The sequence below is a fragment of the Hippocampus zosterae genome, chromosome 9 (assembly GCF_025434085.1).
Source record: "Hippocampus zosterae strain Florida chromosome 9, ASM2543408v3, whole genome shotgun sequence".
Taxonomy (NCBI): Eukaryota; Metazoa; Chordata; class Actinopteri; order Syngnathiformes; family Syngnathidae; genus Hippocampus; species Hippocampus zosterae.
In genome coordinates, this window is record NC_067459.1 from 2,189,392 (window position 1) to 2,208,614 (window position 19,223).

At 45.5% G+C, this 19,223-nt stretch overlaps 1 protein-coding gene across 1 annotated transcript; it reads right to left on the minus strand.

The window, feature by feature from the left end:
* Nucleotides 1–11,445: 11,445 nt before the first annotated feature.
* On the minus strand, nucleotides 11,446–13,430 carry tp53rk (TP53 regulating kinase). The gene is made up of 2 exons (XM_052075282.1): nucleotides 13,169–13,430; nucleotides 11,446–12,683 (listed from the first exon to the last, which is right to left on the minus strand). Exons 1-2 carry the CDS (start codon nucleotides 13,389–13,391, stop codon nucleotides 12,193–12,195), a joined length of 714 nt encoding a protein of 237 aa, XP_051931242.1. The 5' UTR covers nucleotides 13,392–13,430; the 3' UTR covers nucleotides 11,446–12,192.
* Nucleotides 13,431–19,223: the final 5,793 nt, after the last annotated feature.

Below are 19,223 nucleotides of genomic sequence, written 5' to 3' on the forward strand. Positions count from 1 at the left end.
AAAGACGCATTTAGGAGTGGAGATCGGGCACTGTACAAACATGCCCAAAACCAATTGGCAAAGGAAATTAACATCACAAAGAGAAGCTATGCGGAGAGTTTGAAAAAACAGTGTTCTGCTAACGACTCTGCATCTGTGTGGAATGGCCTGAAGCAATCACAAACTATAAGACACCATCTCCCCCAAGCAGTGAACAACAAGGGTCTGGCTGATGAACAAAACATGTATTTTGCTGATTTGAAAAGGACACCCCCATTTCCCACATCTGCTCATCTCTACCAGAAACTACTCTGTCCATGCCCCAGCCCTGTCATGATTCAGTTTGGGACCAACAGGTGGCACTGTAGGGCTCTCTCTGCAGCTGAACACCTTTTGGTCGTTATGTAATTAGTGCTTTAAAAGGACTCCCAGTCCGACAACTCATCGTCGGGTCATTGTTTGTTGATTTTTGCTTGCTGCTGTCAGGTTTTATGTTTTAGGTTTTTTTTTGCCACAGCAATGTTTTTGGTTTGTTACTTTGGAATATTTTCGTTTTCATGACTTTGTTTGTTCTGGATTTATTTTCTGTTTAATTTTATTTTCTTTTTAATACAACTCGTTAGTGATGGGTCCATGAGGTCTCATGAGGCGTGTCGACACAATGACACACTGTGTTGATACCGTGCTGATACTGTGTCGCTGGCCACTGCCACCTGCTGGACCTTCAAAATCCCTGCAGCCAACCCACTTGACAGACTGAACAGACTGATTTGTCGATGAAGTGTATACAATGCACTACCTCACTCTACTCACAATAGCCACAAGTGCCATTATTTATGTTGTTTTTTATGCTGTTTATATTCTTTATATTGTCTACACTGTTCAGATTACATGTCTTTTTATACAGTGTAGCTGCTATCCTTTCTTAGCTATGTGTGTTTAATGCACAGCATGTTTGCATACATATATGCACTGAGGATTGAGAGGAAGAAATCTCATCTATGCTGCATGTCATACATAAAGCATATTTGACAATAAAGATGCCCTTGACCCTTGACAATATCATTCACATCCATCCATTCATATTGTATCATTCAATGTGTTTCAATAATGTGAAAATCATGTGAATGAGGATGCTTGTGGGCTTTGTCTTCACAAATTTTGATTTAGAAAAACAAGATGCTCCAATGATTTAGATTTCAGTCTGTTGCGTTTAATGTATGCTATTTCCCCTGTTGTGGAGAACACACACACAATGGAATAAGACATGTCAAAAATTCGAGAGGCACTTGGTGAGACAAGGAGATTTTAATAAATACCTTACTCTCCAAAAGGAGATTAAAATGGCTCTACACAGCGGAAAATTTGTGTTTGTCCGGAAGCTGCTCCATAATATACACGTACTGTAGCAACATCACTCGAGTGAAGCGCGTCTCAGCAGTTGAGAGTCCGCTGCTCTCTGGTGTGCGCGCGTGAGCGCGAGCACGTACTCGCGGCGCCGACGCAACCCACGCCACATATTAAGCTTTGGACTACGACAACAGTGAAGCTAGCCTAGCCGATGTAATGATGGTCAGCAGACAAGGTTTACGTTTTATGTGACTTTTAATAACAACGTGGCAGAGTAATCAAACATGCGGTGTGCTCACTCGCAGTCACTTTCTGGAACTCCCCCTTATAGGCGGGACCTCTCAATCAACTGGAGTACGATGCACAGTACAAACGTTCATAAAGCACTTCTCATATAATAATAGCCTATTATATGACAGCTGACATGACGCTCGAAGTCAGACGGACACGTTTTTTTTATGATAATCAGTGTGTTTTCCGTACTGCCCAAACATATTTTTATTCGAGCGAGGGTGAGGTCTGGCTTGTTTCGGAAGTCGGCATCGTCGCCAGACGCACTTCCTTATAAACACTGTGCATTGTGTTCCTCGAGCCGGTCCTTGGCCTCGAGGACCCGCTCGAGGACCAAGGGGCGGTCCTTGGTCATCGGCCTTGGCCTCGGAGTCAAGTCCTTGACCTTGGATTGCCGGTCCTCGGACACAATGAGGGATTAGAGCTTCAAACCCTTGTATAAGGATCGCAATAATCACGAAGGAATTTAATAATTCCATCCAAAGAAACCCTTATTGTGGATTAACTGTGCTTACTTGCTTATTCCAGTCCTTCGTAGCCGAAGACGACGTTGCGCTCCCCCATCCTTCGATCCCCGCGCTGTTGACGCCGCTGATGCGCACGTTGGTGCGCCCTCAGACCCACCAGAGTAGCGCAGCCGCGCCCGCAAAGGTCGCAGCGATAGTGGCCGTCCATAACCGGTCCGGCATGTCGATTCTCCCTGCGCTGCAGGGCCGCCAGGTTGTATGAGGCGTCGTGATGCGGTGCACCCTCCAGGGTGCGTCGTCGCCACTCCACCCGATCCGATGCCGCTTCCTCCATGTTGGTCGGATCGATGGCGAACTTCTTGAGAGTGACCTTTATGCTGTTTTTAAAACGCTTCAGCTGCCCGCCGCTGCTCCTCTCCCCCGTACTTAATTCACCGTACAGCACCTTCTGCGGGAGTCTGTCCGGTGGCATGCGAACAATCTGGCCGAGCCATCTCAATTGACGCTGGAGGAGGAGAGTCGTTAGCGGTGGGACTTGCAGTCTGCTGCTGACGTCCGTGTGCGGAATTCTGTCCCACCAGTGAATGCCCAGGATTTTCATTAGGCAGTTCATGTAGAAGCGCTCCAGTTGCTTAAGATGTTTAGCATAGGGCACCCATGCTTCTGAACCTTAGAGTAGGACAGACACACACACAGCGTTAAAGACCTTAGTTTTTGTGGTAAGAGTTAAGTTCTTGTTGAGGAAGCATCGCTTAGACAGCCGTCCAAATGCTGCAGCTGACGATCCGCCTTTGGATCTCGTGTGAGATCGAGCTTCATGTTGACAGATGAGCCAAGGTAGACAAAGTCGCCAGTGTTCTTCAGAGCATTTTCCCCGGAGTGGAAGATAAAGGGGTCAGCGTCGGTGGTCTGCTGCAAAATCTCTGTCTTTGTTGCATTTAGGATGAGGCCAGCGCGGGTATACGTGTCCGTGAGGACGTCAAGAGACCGCTGCAGTCCTGGTGGCGTGTGACTCAGCATTGCAGCAGCATCGGCATACTGCAAGTCCAGCACAGACGTGTTACTGATCTTCGTTCTGGCTTTCAATCTTCTTAGGTTAAAAAGGCTGCCATCGAGACGGTAATTGATCGAGATACCGTCTCTAATATTGGTTATTATTGTTGTAAACATGTTTCATCATGACAGCAAGGTAGATGTTGAACAGGATGGGTGCAAGGACACATCCCTGTTTGACCCCCACAGCCACTGGGAAAGGGTCGGACTTTTCACTTCCTCACACCACCTGGCCTTGCATACCATGGTGAAAGGCCTTTAACACAAATTTTGGGGGGCAACCAATGCGTCCCAGCACACCCCATAGGAGCTCCCTGCAGATTGTATCGAAAGCTTTAGCTAGATCTATGAAGGCGATGTAGAGGTTCCGATGTTGTTCTCTACATTTTTCTTGTAGCTGGCGCAAGACGAAGATCATGTCTGCAGTGCAGCGGTCTCTGCGAAAGCCGCACTGTGATTCTGGGAGCACGTCATCGACTATGGTGGAAAGAAGTCTGAAGAGCATAATGCGGGCAAGGACTTTCCCTGCCGTTGCCAGTAGAGAGATGCCCCTGCTATTTCCGCATGCTGTTTTGTCGCCTTTCCGCTTGTATATATAGATGATGTTAGAATCTTTCCAAGCTTGTGGCATGTCTTCCCCCTCCCAACATTCCCGCAGGAAACCGTGGATATCGTCCAGGAGGGCTTGCCCGCCAAACTTCAATAGCTCGGCAGGAATCCCGTCTGGACCAGAGGCTTTGTTGTTCTTCAGGCCATGGAGAGCAGATTTTGTTTCTTCCAGCGTTGGTGGTGTGCTTAGTTCTTCTCTCTGCGGGAGGGGAGGGATATCGTCGAGAATCGTGGGATCGGAAGGGTTGATCCTGTTTAAGAGTTCCCGATAGTACTCAGCCCACCTTGCGAGTATAGAAGGGCGGTCAATGAGTAGTTGATCGCCGTCGGCTGATCGCACTGGGCTTACAGAACCCTTTATTGGGCCGCAGACAGCTTTCAGACCGTCATAGAATTGGTGAAGCTGATTTTGGTTGCCGTGCTGTTGTAGCTGATTTGCGTAGGAGGTCCACCAGGTGTTCTCCAGCGTTCTTAATTGCCGCTGGGCCTCTGCGCGTTGCGTGCGGAAATTATTCCATGCCTGCGGGGAACCTGAACGCAATGCATGGTCGTGTGCTTCGTTTTTCTTCTTTAAGAGATTCTTGATGGAAGTGTTGTTCTCGCAGAACCAGTTGCGATGTTTGCGACTAGTTACGCCAAGAACCTCTCGTGCTGTGGTGAGGATCCCTTTGCTGGTGTTCTCCCATCTTTCGGAGAGGCTCTGGTCTTCGTTTGATGCTGGGTCACTGCTGTCGTCTCGTTGTTGGAGCCATTGAGCAATAGCTCCCTGATACTCGTTTCTGTACCCTGGGTCGAAGATCTTGTTGATGTTCATTTTTGGTACAGCTGGAGTTCTTCTTGCCAGTGGACGGACGCGGATGCGTAGTGAGCTCACAACCAGCCGATGGTCAGTGGATGCTTCCGCTCCACGCATGACACACGTGAGGGAGACAAATTTCCGGTCCACTTGACGGACGATGACATAGTCAAGCAGATGCCAGTGACGGGAACGAGGATGCATCCAGGTGGTCTTGTGCATGTCACGGAGCTGGAACATGGTGTTTGTTATTTGCTAGCTCATGCTCCGTGCATAAAGTTAGTAGGCGTTCTCCGTTTGGGTTGCATGAACCGATACCGTGTTTGACGATGACTCTGTTCCAGGTCATCCAGTCTCTGCCAACTCTGATAAATAAAACGCGTCCTTGGAAGCCTCGTCGGATGTGAGGGTCGGGGCGTATACACTAAGGAGGGTGACAAAGCGTCCGTGGGCCAGATGACAGATGACGTTAGTGCGCATGCGGGTTATTTTAGTCCGCAAACGGAGGAATCGCGCGGATGAAAGTTTGAGATGGCGGGGAAAAAACTCACCAAGGTCTACTAATTACGATATTTAAGATATGGGAACACTTGTCAGATTTTTTTGTATGAAACGTCCAAAGGGCGTATCACTAAACTCACCTGTGACGTATGCACGGAACGCTAGAGCGAGATACGACGCGAGGCACGATTACGAGGCTAAACGGTCATTAGATTTGTAGGCTAATCGCTGTGAAAAATATTATGAAACAGTCTTGGTTATTCTACAATTTACTGGTTGTAGCATGGTAACTTTATGAATAAAACATTTGTCGCAAGGTGTAGTAATGCTGATGTTAACTGTCACTAGAACTAACGATGATGTGTTGTAGATTCTTTCGTCAAATTGATAGATTACACATGCATCGTCTTGGGAGGAGGATGTCAAGCCACATCAATACTTACCTGTATTAATGATTACCAGTAAATTAATCTTTGCAGTGTGAGACTGGAAAAAAATTCCCCCTGTTTTGTGATATGTTGTATTCATGATGCCATATGAGTACAACATATTTTGATCGATTTCCATCCATTTTGTTGAATAAACCTGGAGTACACATCTGCTGATGTTCATTGTTAATCTTTATGTATCAAGAACTAAACTGAGGCTCGGGGGGGGGGGGGGGGGGGATCGAGCCTTTTCTGTTGCTGGTCCCTCTCTCTGGAATGACCACCCACTGAACATTCGGCAAGCCTCATCGCTGCCCATCTTCAAAACTCTCCTCAAAACTCACTTGTATTCTTTGGCATTCGACTCAGCATGACTTAGACACTATTATGACACTATTGACCAATGACCTCGTTAAATGCAACCAGTGGGGAACAAGCTTGCTTGTCACCAAATAGTGTTCACATTGTTTCAACCTGTCTTTTCACGCACTCAATTCTTTGACGATGCAGTTGACTGAGGCAGCTGTACATCAGACAAGACGCACTATTTTGAATGTATAGTTTGGCTTACTCAGAATTTTTTTAACTTGTTTGTATGTCCGTGTTCATCCAAACACAATTTAACTTCGGCTGCAGTTCTTGGTTTTACTGTTTGGTGCTTTCTACCATCTTTATTACCGATTAGTTTTACTGTTATATGTAAAACTACATATAACAGTATATGTAATACTACGTATAACAGTATATGTTAAATTGCTCCATGTACAGCACGTTGTATGCAGTGATGGCTGTTTGAAAGTGCTCTATAAATACAGTTGACTTGTATGCCTGAATTATTAAAATTTTTGCAGCATTTGTTTTTAAGAAATAAACCTATTATCACTGTATATTGTCATTGTTTGTGATATTATCATATGCAATTGAATAAGTAGACCATTTCAGAATTCGAAATTCGGGACTCTTTAAATGCATAATGGGACTCATACTTTTCTGATCAGCGAGTCCCTGGAACTCGCTGGTGGTAAACTGTAAAATTATCACTGCCAACTGTCTCATATTGTGTAAGTTTACCGCAGCATTACAAAATCAGAAAAAAGATTCATAACTTTGCTGAGTGCAACGCCCGTAAAATGAGCGTTATATGTGTAAATACAGCTTATTTTTGTTATGAAGTGGAATTAGTGGAATTTAAATTATAGCAAGCGGCATGGTGAAGGACTTCGGCCTCACAGTGCGCAGGTGCGGAGTTCAATTCTGGTTCTGGCCTTCCTGAGTGGAGTTTGCATGTTCCCGCTATGCCTGCATGGGTTTTCGCCGGGAACTCTGGTTTCTTCCCACATTCCAAAAAACAGGAACAACAGGATAATGGAGGACTCTAAATTGTCCCTAGGTGTGATTGTGAGCATGGATGGTTGTTTGTCTATGTGTGTCCTGCGATTGGCTGGCAACCAGTTCAGGGTGTACGCCGCTTATGTCAAGTTCAGGAAAGAACTGATGCCCTGCGATTGGCTGGCTCCAGCATCCCCCGTGACACTTATGAGGATAAAGCAGTTCAGTAAAGGGATATATGGATGAAGGAAAGAACTGAATCATGAAAAACAAAACTGTAACAAAAATATTTATTTCCAAGAAGCAGCGCACCGACAAAGTATAAACAGAATTCGCTGCTCAACAAGAACCAGGAAAAACAATACATTAACAAAAAACGCTTGCAAAAACCAAGGAAATAGTTATTCAGGGAATACCAAGGAAATGACAAGAGTCTAAGTCACAAGATAAAACAAAAGCAAGATGAAACGACGAAACAAAGACTAGACTTACAAAAATGTGGGCCTGCAGCTTTTTTGCACCGCCTAGCTTTTTAAAATGTTTGAAAATGGAAAAAGATGGCAGAGTGAAAATCTATTTTTTGTTTGACTATGGTTTCTGGAGGAGGACAAACATTCTTAACATTTTCCAATGCTGTAAAAATATGTCGAATAAATATTACATTTCAACATTTCTGTCAACAAAAATTTGTATCATGGCCTGCGACACACTTTTCTATTAGCAGTGTGGGATGCCAGGCAGGAGGTTGTTGTAAGAAGAAATGGCGTTTCATGTCCAATTCACAGAGGGAACTGGCAAAGAATGGCAATCTGAAGGACTGAGAGAAGCATTTTAAAAACGGTACACATCAGTATGCGTGTGTGTACGGTCACGAGTCGATCCCCGGAGGCTGGTTGATCGAAAAATAGAGCTTTGGTCATAAAAGGTTGAGCCCCCCGCTCTACGGGATACACTGCAGGGAAAAAATAATCATTTTATCGGGAAGGCTCATTGTGTATTTGTAGTCATTTTAATAGCAGGCTAATATAGATACAACAGTGTGTGTTGCCTTCTTTCGAAGGCTTTTAATTTGTTGTGGCTCCAGACACATTTGATTTTCGTTTTTTTGGTCCAATACGGCTCTTACAACATTTTGGGTTGCCGACCCCTGACCTAAGGGAATAAGAACGACTATGATGAGAGTGCAGGGAGTAGAAAACAACACTTTTGCAGGAGCAGCAACAAGGTCAATAATCCGAGAAGCACCAGGTGGCTCGTCAGTCCTTCAATACAGTACATACATGACTTCATCATGATGACCAAATTGGCAGCAGTTGTCCACACTGGATGAGAAGCCTTCCACTGCCACTTGTTGAAAAAACACAAGAACAGGATCATGTCAGCATACTTCGCAAAGACACTCGGATAGCTTCTGGCACGCCCGTGTCCTTGGTGACCCTTGTGAGGAAAATCGGATTAGAAAATGGGTGGATGGCAGAGGCGGCAAGGGAAGTTCAGCTTCCCCTAAAATGTCAAAAAATAAGTGATCAAATATATGTGTGTATGTACAATTGTGTGTACATGTCATTGACTAAATATGCGCTACAACTCTCTTAACTTTTGTTCTGAATCAGCTTCTTATTACTGGTTACGGTACAGCGCTGACCCTGGGCGTCTTGAGAGTCATTGGATAAATGCTAGTTTTGTCCCGCCCATCGGACGCTCAGCGTCTCTGGGAGTCTACGGACAGTGGCCGTTTATAGGCTGGCCAGGATGTTCAGCGTTTCTGCATGATGATTGGATGATCTGTATGAGGCTGAATCTCTTTTTGACTTCGAAATGAGCCAATCACAGATCTTTTGGTGTAGGCATCCGTGGGAGCATTTTTCAATTCTCATTCTGTTCTGAGTTGAACTGGATAGTGATGGGAATTCCGGCTCCTTTTAGAGAGCCGTCACTTTTGGATCCCAAATGGCTCCTCAGTTTTTTTGTTGCTTAAATTAATTTAATACCAAAAATAACATAATATTATGTGCAAAATGAAGTACTAATGCAAAAAATAGACATTATATCAAATATTTATTATTTATATGGCTTTATTTATATTCTTCTGAACATACTCAACATGGAGTGCTACAAAAATAAAAACAAAGTACAAAGACCCATCTCAAAACAAGGTCGTCAAAAAGTTCCAAACTCTGAAAGTGTAGATTTATAAGCTTTTAACTATTTACAGTAAAATATAAGTAAGCTTTGAATACCACACAACAAATTATAAATTAAAATTTGTAAAACAAAAAGAAAAAAAGCAGCATCCAGGTAAAAGTTTTAGCTTCTCTTTAGCGAAGATTGGCATGAAGAAAAACCAAGTGCCTCAGCTTTGAGGGGTGATCCTGTTTCTCCTCTCTGTTAATATTTGCCCTGTTTTGGAGACGATTCTCTCTGAGGGGACAGATGTTGCGACAACACACAGCCAACACAAAATGGATGAAAATCCCTTGCAATCATTTTACCCAGTTCCTCGTCAATTGTGTTCTGTTTTGCTGGTTTTATAGCTTTTTGCATAAACTGGCTCATAGAGCTCTGGGTTGTACATCTAGGCAGTTGTGACTTTGCAGCAGCAGCAACAGTTGCAGACACACTAGCACCTTCATTAATAGCTGGTTCCTGTTGGATTTATTATTGTTTAGTAATCATACATTCACGTATTATTCGGTTGATTCTTGCAATCATTAGTTGGCTTTGCCTGCAATGAAGGACGCTTATGCTCTCAATAAAGATATATCCTCCTTTTGGTTATTCCTGAGTGTCAATTTGGACACTCCCACAAACTAGCTCTCTCGTCTCCTCGTCTGTCTTGTTCGCGTGCTGCTCAGTGTGCTGCTGTGTGTGTCTCTTCTCTAACCCCTCCCCCTTCTCTAAACTCCAGCGCGCGCGCGCGCGTGTGTGTGTGTGTGTGCGTGTGTGTGTGTGTGTGTGTGTGTGTGTGTGTAACCCTCCCCTTCCGGCTCCCAATGAGGTGGGAGCCGGCTCCCATCGTTCACTTCAAAGAGCCGGGGTCTGGGAGCCGGCTCGTTCGCCAACGACACATCACTAGAACTGGAGACATCTTCTAATCATTTTAGCGACACTCTCTTTGTTGAAAACGACTCGCGACAAATTAATCTTTTATTTCTGATGGGGTTTTTTTTATAGAAATTTTGCTTCCCCTCCTAGGTGTGAATGTGAGCGTGGATGGTTGTTCGTCTCTGTGTGCCCTGCGATTGGCTGGCAACTGATCCAGGGTGTCCCCCGCCTACTGCCCGAAGACGGCTGGGATAGGCTCCAGCACCCCCGCGACCCTAGTGAGGATTAAGCGGTTCAGATAATGGATGGATGGATGGATGCTTCCCCTCCTTGACAGACCAGCATCCGCCACTGGTGGATGGATGGATGGATAAATCAAGAGCAAAGTATTGTAACTGATTTTTTGTTGTTTTTTTTTGAGGGGGGTTGCCGTGATGAGTCTTTTGCATACATTCGGAATATTAAAAAACAGAATATCATGTACTGGAACATTTTTTTTGTGATATGGGTAATGCTCAACGCACAAATCACAATATTAAAATTAGATGTCCTGCAAAAAAATATTGTGACATAGCAGTTCTCTCGAGTGGCTGTGTTGGCGTCAGGATGCATGCATTTGTGTTTTGGCAGGGATATAGGCACAAGAAAAATTGCAGTGGGGCCTCTCACCATGATGTTACATCTCTGCCTGTGGCGTTTTGTGGCTAGAAGAGGGAAGACCGAAGCCGATGTCAGACTACACTACACCAATGTCAACCAATTTTGAGCCAACAGACGTGTCGCAGACAAATGCAGCTTCTCATAGCCGATTGTGAGTTGTGGTGCCGCGTTGTAGCCCGTGTACATTATTGTGAAAGAAACACTCAACGATGGGTTGTGATGCATCTGGGAAATGTGATATGAACGGTCGGCGCATCACAGGTCGGAGAGATGACATCGACCCACTTCCTCCATCCATTTTCCACCACTTATCCAGGGTCTGGTCATGCAGGCAGCAGCGTCAGCAGAGAAGCCCAGACTTGCTTCTGACCAGTCACATCTTCAAACTATCACATCTTCAAATATCAAGGTGGTCCCGGGACACGAACGTGTATATTGCAAGCGCTGCACCATTATCCTGACTGCATGGTCCAACGTTAGCCAAGCACATTATCTCAGCTCATTTCAACGACGTCCATTCTTGACATATCGACAAGGATCAAACCACAAAGCATATTTTTGTCATTATTGAATCGAACTCCTCGTGCCTGTCAAAACCACGTTGTTAAATGCTGTTGACGTGGCACTGTACCAAGTTCAGATTGTTGAAGGACTTGGAAGTGCAAAATCGGAAACCTCATGCACACAATCATACACATTTGCCAAATAAGCATTTAAGGTGAAGGAGAATGACTACGGTCTTTTTGATCATTTAACATGCGTTCCAAGACTGCCTGTGAAAAACGTAGCCAGAAAATGTTGAAGTCAGAATCTCTCCACAATTGTCTGAAACCCTTCCCTTACTCTTCAGCAATTCCAAAACACGTGTTAACCTCTCCAGCTTCTTCAAATGTTGCATTTTCTGATGAGTAACCTTAAATTATTTTTTTTGGGGGGGGGGGGGGTTCCAGATTCAGGTACTCCACATCGCTTTGATTTCACATGGCCACTCGCAGCACCTCAGAAAGCACAAATGTTGATGAAACATGTTAATAGCCTCCGGGTTAAACATATACAGGTAAGAATACAACAATGAACTTGGTCACAAAAATATGCATGCCATTTGTTTATCCATGCAAACAACCCCAAAATCTGCTTAAATATGACTGGTCAGTGGTGGTATGATAGCATATGGACATTTTCCACTCAAAGGACTTGGTATATCGCAAGTCTCAATACAGCAGGTATTAGGGTGAATGCAATTTCAATACCCTCACAGCAAACTTGGCACACATCAAATCAAAAAGCCGCTCAAGTGTCCAAATATTTTTAATGGTACATTTTTTTTCTTTCAACGATAGTTAAGCTAATAGGCATTAAACTGGGAGGGAAAAAAACGTAACAGCATCTGGTTTGACATTGAAATCTTCTTGAAGGATAAATTGATTAATTTTGCCATAATTGTATTTGTTTGATTTTTAATATTATGTATTAATGCAATTATTCAATGTTCTTATCTGTTTTGAGACCAGCTTGCATTAGCAGTATCATGCAATCTGGCGACTGAATCGAATCCTAACAATCAACTGAATTCTTGTCAGAATTTCACCTAATTAATTCAGTTAAGAATTTACTATGTTTGATAATCACCACTCATAAAATGATGAAGCAAAATATTTTTGCTGAGTTACATTGGAGAACTCTTTCAACCCACCATAGACCGCTTTCTCCCTCTCAAACGCACTTCATCAAGCTTTTTTATGACTGCTTCTGATTTTTGGGATGAGGCTGTGTAGCTCTTTAGTAACGTCTCAAACAATGCATCTGTGCTGGGATGAGTACTGAGGAAAGCTTTTTCCAACACGTACAAATCTACCGCCTTATCCTCTGGCAGAGTTGATATGTAACTCAAACCAAAGTCGATGAGGACGGGGTCAGTCTCGCCATCCCTTGGTGGCCGCCTCAGTAACATGTTGGAGGTGGTCAAGTCACCGTGGATGACATCCTCGTCATGCATTTTGGCCAGCATGTGACCAATCTTATTAACCAGATGCTCCAGCTCCACATCAGGACAGGAGGAACCAGAAAGCTTCGCAGAAGTAATGTGGTCACGCAGTGTCGAGGAATCCGTGATTTCCTCCAAGAAAATGCAGTGGGAGGTGTAGTCCACAAAGAAGACTACAGGGGCTGATATGCCTAACAGGGAAGAATTTGAAGGAGAATTCATTTTAATAGCATGGTTGCGATTGTAAAGTTGGCGCCTAAAATCAGGTGAGTCATCAAGTACAAATTGGAGGTTTCAGTGAAATGATAGGAGCCATTTGTCACATTTGCAATATTCATTTTTTAAAATTCAGAATTCAGTCTTTAAATATTTCTACCCCTGCTAGACTAATTCTTATTTACCCACACTGACTTATTTATTCCCATTATGTTATCTTTATATACACATGAAAAAATCGCTTGTTGAGGATGAGAACTTAACTCTAGTATTGAACGTTCACGAATAATCCAACCAATCTTAAAACTCACGCATAGAACATGGACGTAAACCCAAAATATTTGTTATTCAACACAAAAACTTTTGTAACATCGATTTCAGAGTTTATTTACACATCTTAACCTCTGTGCAACAAGTCAATGAGTAGCACCGTGACGTGAACTTCAAACGCTGTACTTGCCTGCTTTCCGGCAACGAAGAATAGAGCGAACCTCTTGCATAGTCCGACGGTGTGTCAGTTTTTCGTCCAACACTGGGTGTCTGTAACGTTTCGGGAACCTTTCTTTCACAACAGTCGGCTTCCCGAGAAACACACTACGGTATACTAGCGCTTCTGCGCCTTGCTTTAATAGCTCTGCTGTTCGAAGAAAGTCGAGTGTCTGCATCTCGCTGTACTTAGCCATATTTCTTTCCGGGACCGCTTCTTCTCGGTGATAATGACAGCTGGGAATAAAACGTTAAGTCGTATTACCGCCACCTACTGGTATGGAACGTGAATCAATTATGTTTATGAATGAAAATGCAATTTATGGCAACGATAATTATAAGAAATACCCATTCTCATATTTTGCTGACAAGATGGTACGTTGAGAAACAAAATATGAAAACAATGACTTTTTCGCAGTACATTAAAATCAAGTTTTTGATTCAAGTCTTGTTTCCAGAGAATATTATGGAGAAGATAATATTTTGTGTTCTGTTATTTATTTTCATCCAAATTAATGACATTCACGTGAATTATGTTTTCCTACTTTTTGTAGTGTGTTACTCAGTCCAATATTTTGAATCTTAATAATATTACAGTATTTCTTCTGTCTCTTCTTGTCCATCTCATCACTACCATTTTCCTTTCAATATTTATTTTCTGTCTTGAGTACACTGACACGGTCAAGGACAAAGCCATTGTCCCTTTCCTCTTTCATTTTCCTCATTCATCAACTCCTTCCATCTACTCTGCACCATTTTCTCAGTGGCCAGTTACATTTTCAGCGGTGTCTTATATATATACACTGTACATTAAAAAAATCCTCATCTCACCCCTCGGGTGGTGTCCGTCCCTCATTCAGCTCGGGTCCTCTACCAGAGGCCAGGAAGCTTGAGGGTTCTGCGCAGTATCCTTGCTGTTCCCAGCACTGCACATTTCTGGACTGAGATGTCCGATGTTGTTCCCGGGATCTGTTGCAACCACTCATCTAGTTTGGGGGTCACTGCCCCGAGTGCTCCGACCACCACAGGCACGACTGTCACCTTTACCTTCCAGGCTCTCTCCAGCTCCTCTCTTAGCCCTTGGTATTTCTCAAGTTTCTCATGTTCCTTCTTCCTGATGTTTCCATCACTTGGGACCGCTACATCCACTACAACGGATTTCCTCTGCCCTTTATCTATGATCACGATATCTGGTTGGTTCGCCATTACCATCTTGTCAGTCTGGATCTGGAAGTCCCACAGGATCTTCGCTCTGTCATTCTCCACCACCTTCGGAGGTGTTTCCCATTTTGACCTTGGGGTTTCCAGTCCATACTCCGCACAGATGTTTCGGTAGACTATGCCAGCCACCTGGTTATGGCGTTCCATGTAGGCTTTCCCTGCCAGCATCTTACACCCTGCAGTTATGTGTTTGATCGTCTCAGGTGCCTCTTTGCACAACCTACACCTTGGGTCTTGTCTGGTGTGGTATATCTGGGCCTCGATGGCTCTGGTGCTCAAGGCCTGCTCCTGAGCAGCCAGGATGAGTGCCTCTGTGCTGTCCTTCAGGCCAGCCCTCTCTAGCCACTGATAGGACTTCTTGAGATCGGCCACTTCAGTTATGGTCCGGTGGTACATCCCTACCGTAACGATCACAGAAACCAATGAGCTGATATACGCTTCAGCATCAGTGATATACGCTTCAGCATCAGTGATATACGCTTCAGCATCAGTGATCCTGGAGACTCTGGGCTATAAGAGCAACCATGGAAGCCATGAGATACGTTACCCACCATGGAAAAGACGGTTGGAGGCTAAGATCAAGGCGGCCCGGAAAGATGTGAGTCAATTGACGGAGGCCCAGAGAGGTGTGATGAAAAGGCCAATACCTGAGAGGTACATCCAGATGACCATACCTGAAGCACTCGAAACTGCCAAACAAAGGCTCCAAGCCTTGTCCAGTCGCTTAAAGCGGTACACGAAAGAGAATGAGGCCAGACGAATAAACAGGCTGTTCGCAACACAACCTGCGAAAGTGTACGCTCAGTGGCAGGGTCCTAACAACAGAGCTGACCCACCAAGACTGGAAACTGAAAGGTACTGGAAAGGCATATGGGAGAAGGAGGTTGCACATAACAGCAGTGCACAATGGCTGGTGACCCTGAGAGAGGAGCACAGCAACCTCCCTGAACAGAACCCGGTTACCATAACAGTGGCAGACATCCAGGAAAGAGTCTCAGATATGAAGAACTGGACAGCACCAGCACATGGTCCACACCTACTGTCTAAAGAAACTCACAGCACTCCATGAGCGCCTAGCAGTACAAATGAACCAGCTGCTGAGGGATGGGACTCACCCAGAATGGCTAACCGAAGGGCGAACGATCCTGATCATGAAGGATCCCTCGAAGGGTGCAGCCCCATCCAACTATCGGCCAATAACCTGTCTCTCCACAACATGGAAGCTCATGTCAGGCATCATTGCGGCTCAGATAAGTGGACACATGGATCAATACATGAACGAAGCACAGAAGGGCATTGGTAGAGATACCAGAGGAGCCAAACATCAGCTCCTGGTTGACAGAACAGTCGCACAAGACTGCAGGTCCCGACGTACCAACCTGTGCACAGCTTGGATTGATTACAAGAAAGCCTATGACTCGATGCCACATACATGGATCACTGAATGCTTGGAGTTGTATAAGGTGAACAGGACCCTAAGAGCCTTCGTTGCGAACTCGATGAGGATGTGGAAAACCACACTTGAAGCCAATGGCAAGCCACTTACCCAAGTGTCCATCAAACGTGGTGCACTCTCCCCACTGCTGTTCTGCATAGGACTGAACCCCCTAAGCCAAGTAATCACCAAGACAGGCTATGGATACCGCCTCAGAACTGGAGCTACAATCAGTCACCTCCTCTACATGGATGACATAAAGCTGTATGCTAGGAGCGAAAGGGACACAGATTCACTGATCCACACAACCAGGATCTACAGCAGCGACATCGGGATGTCATTCGGGCTTGAGAAATGTAGTCGGATGGTGACTAAGAGAGGAAAGGTAGTCCGCACTGAAGGGGTCTCACTCCCTGAAGGAACAATAGCAGACCTTGAGGACAGCGACAAGTACCTTGGTATACCACAAGCCAATGGCAACCTCGAACTGGCAACAAGGAAAGCGGCTACGGCAAAATACCTCCAGCGAGTGAGGCAAGTCCTAAGAAGCCAGCTCAATGGCAAGAATAAGACCCGGGCAATAAACAGCTATGCCCTGCCAGTGATCAGATACCCTGCAGGAATAATAAGGTGGCCAAAGGAAGAGATTCAGACCACGGACGTTAAGACCCGAAAGCTCCTAACCATGCATGGAGGGTTCCATCCCAAATCCAGCACCCTGAGACTGTACGCAAGCCGAAAGGAAGGAGGCCGGGGACTACTGAGTGTGAGAGCCACTGTCCAGGATGAAACATCCAAGCTCCATGAATACATCAAGGAGAAGGCTCCAACGGATGACGTACTCAGAGAATGTCTCAGACAATGGGGAACAGAAGATGAGGCGCTGTAAGAGGGACCATCATGGGAGGACAAGCCCCTACACGGGATGTACCACCGGACCATAACTGAAGTTGCCGATCTCAAGAAGTCCTATCAGTGGCTAGAGAGGGCTGGCCTGAAGGACAGCACAGAGGCACTCATCCTGGCTGCTCAGGAGCAGGCCTTGAGCACCAGAGCCATCGAGGCCCAGATATACCACACCAGACAAGACCCAAGGTGTAGGTTGTGCAAAGAGGCACCTGAGACGATCCAACACATAACTGCAGGGTGTAAGATGCTGGCAGGGAAAGCCTACATGGAACGCCATAACCAGGTGGCTGGCATAGTCTACCGAAACATCTGTGCGGAGTATGGACTGGAAACTCCAAGGTCAAAATGGGAAACACCTCCGAAGGTGGTGGAGAATGACAGAGCGAAGATCCTTTGGGACTTCCAGATCCAGACTGACAAGATGGTAATGGCGAACCAACCAGATATCGTGATCATAGATAAAGGGCAGAGGAAAGCCGTTGTAGGCTGGGCAGTATCTTTGCTGGGAACAGCTGGGAACAGTAAGGATACTGCGCAGAACCCTCAAGCTTCCTGGCCTCTGGTAGAGGACCCGAGCTGAATGAGGGACGGACACCACCCGAGGGGGGGGGGGGGAGACGAGGAATTTATAGTAGTTTGCGTGTTCTCCCCTGCGTGGGTACTCTGGTTTCCTCCCAACATGCGTGGTAGGTTAATTGAATGACCTAATTGTCCCGAGGTGTGATTGTGAGCCCGTATAGCTGGGATAGTTCCCAGCACATCCTTGTCCCTTCTAAGGATAAGCAGGTCAAATAATAATAAGAGAGGGGGGGAAAGAGAGCGAGAGAGAGAGTGAGAGAGAGAGAAAGAGAGAGAGAGAGAGAAAAGAAAATGCCTTTTTTTCCACACATCGAGAAGCTAGCAACGTTGAACAGGAAAAGCTAGCGATAGCCACGTTAGTTTTCGGCTCAAGGCAAACCCTGATCGATGCTATTCATATCAGCGATGAGTCATAATGGCAGTCAGACAAATTGTTCTGGAAGTACATTTCAATAGGTTGGCAGCGCTGCTTTGTTGACGAATGAACATGAACGATGGGAGCCGGCTCCTTATTGGGAGCCGGTCCAAATAGTAGCCGATTTTTTTTCTCCTGTTTCCATCCTCCACTCCCCCCCTTTCATTTAAAGCCGCACGTGATTGGTCAAGATCCGTGGTAGAAGAGGAAGGGGAGGGTTACACACACACGCACACGCACACACACACGCACACGCGCGCGCAAAAATACACGCACACACACGCTGCAGTTTAGAGAAGGGGGAGGGATTAGAGAAGAGACACACACAGCAGCACGCGAATAAGACAGACGAGAAGACGAGAGGGCTAGTTAGCGAAAAAAAACACGGTGGAAAGCGGAAAGGTGAGAAAATGGATAGGAAACGCAGTGAAATTTGGACTCATTTCAATTTAATTGATAGTTCAAAGGCAACGTGCAGACTGTGCAAGGTTAAAATATCCCATAGATTTTATAGATAGATAGATAGATAGATAGATAGATAGATAGATAGATAGATAGATAGATAGATAGATAGATAGATAGATAGATAGATAGATAGATAGATAGATAGATAGATAGATAGATAGATAGATAGATAGATAGATAGATAGATAGATAGACTTCCGGGTAGAGTGAACGCTGGCGCGTTTTGACTGCCGCGTTTTGAGCAGCGGCAGCCAAAACGCCGCTGCTCTCCCACAAATATTTGTGTTTTACGGTGTTTTTACGCTCGATTGTTTTACTGTTTCGCATGGAATCACTATCATCATCTCACAGTCATTGCACCCAGCCCCCATTCACGCCTGCCTCGCACTCTCAACTAACTTCGACTGTTTGGTCCCGGCGTCTCAGCGTCCTACCTGTCAACCTGTCGCTCCTCCATCGACCTGTCAAGGGTCTGCTCCAGTACTCGGTGGCCGAGCTCCTTCGGCTCCGCTTCCAATGGCTGGGCCCTCCTTCTACTCTACACCAGCTCCCGGACATCGTTCGCTTTCCTTCCCGGAAATATATTCATCGTTGGATTCGTCGGGGCTTCTGCCTCAACTGATCCAACACCATCATCTCCTACTGGACTTCCTCCCGTCGGCCATCCAGAAACGCCAGCCGATCCATCGACCATCGTGCGTTAGCCGGCTTGGCTAGGTCGGCTAACGTCCCCCGCAGCAGCGAGACTGCCGCCGTCAACTTCGGGCTACTTAACGCTTACTGGGAAGGGTAATCTCATTCAAGATATCCTCACGGACCGTAAGCTTGACATTCTTTGCTTAAATGAAACCTGGCAAACTCCCGGGGACTTCTCACAGTTGAACGATTCCACTCCCCTGGGATTTGTTTACATTTCCAAGCCCCGCGATTTTGGTCGCGGAGGAGGTCTCGCGATAGTATACCGCGAGAAGTGGAAAGTACTTCCGGTTTCTTTCCCGCCACTTT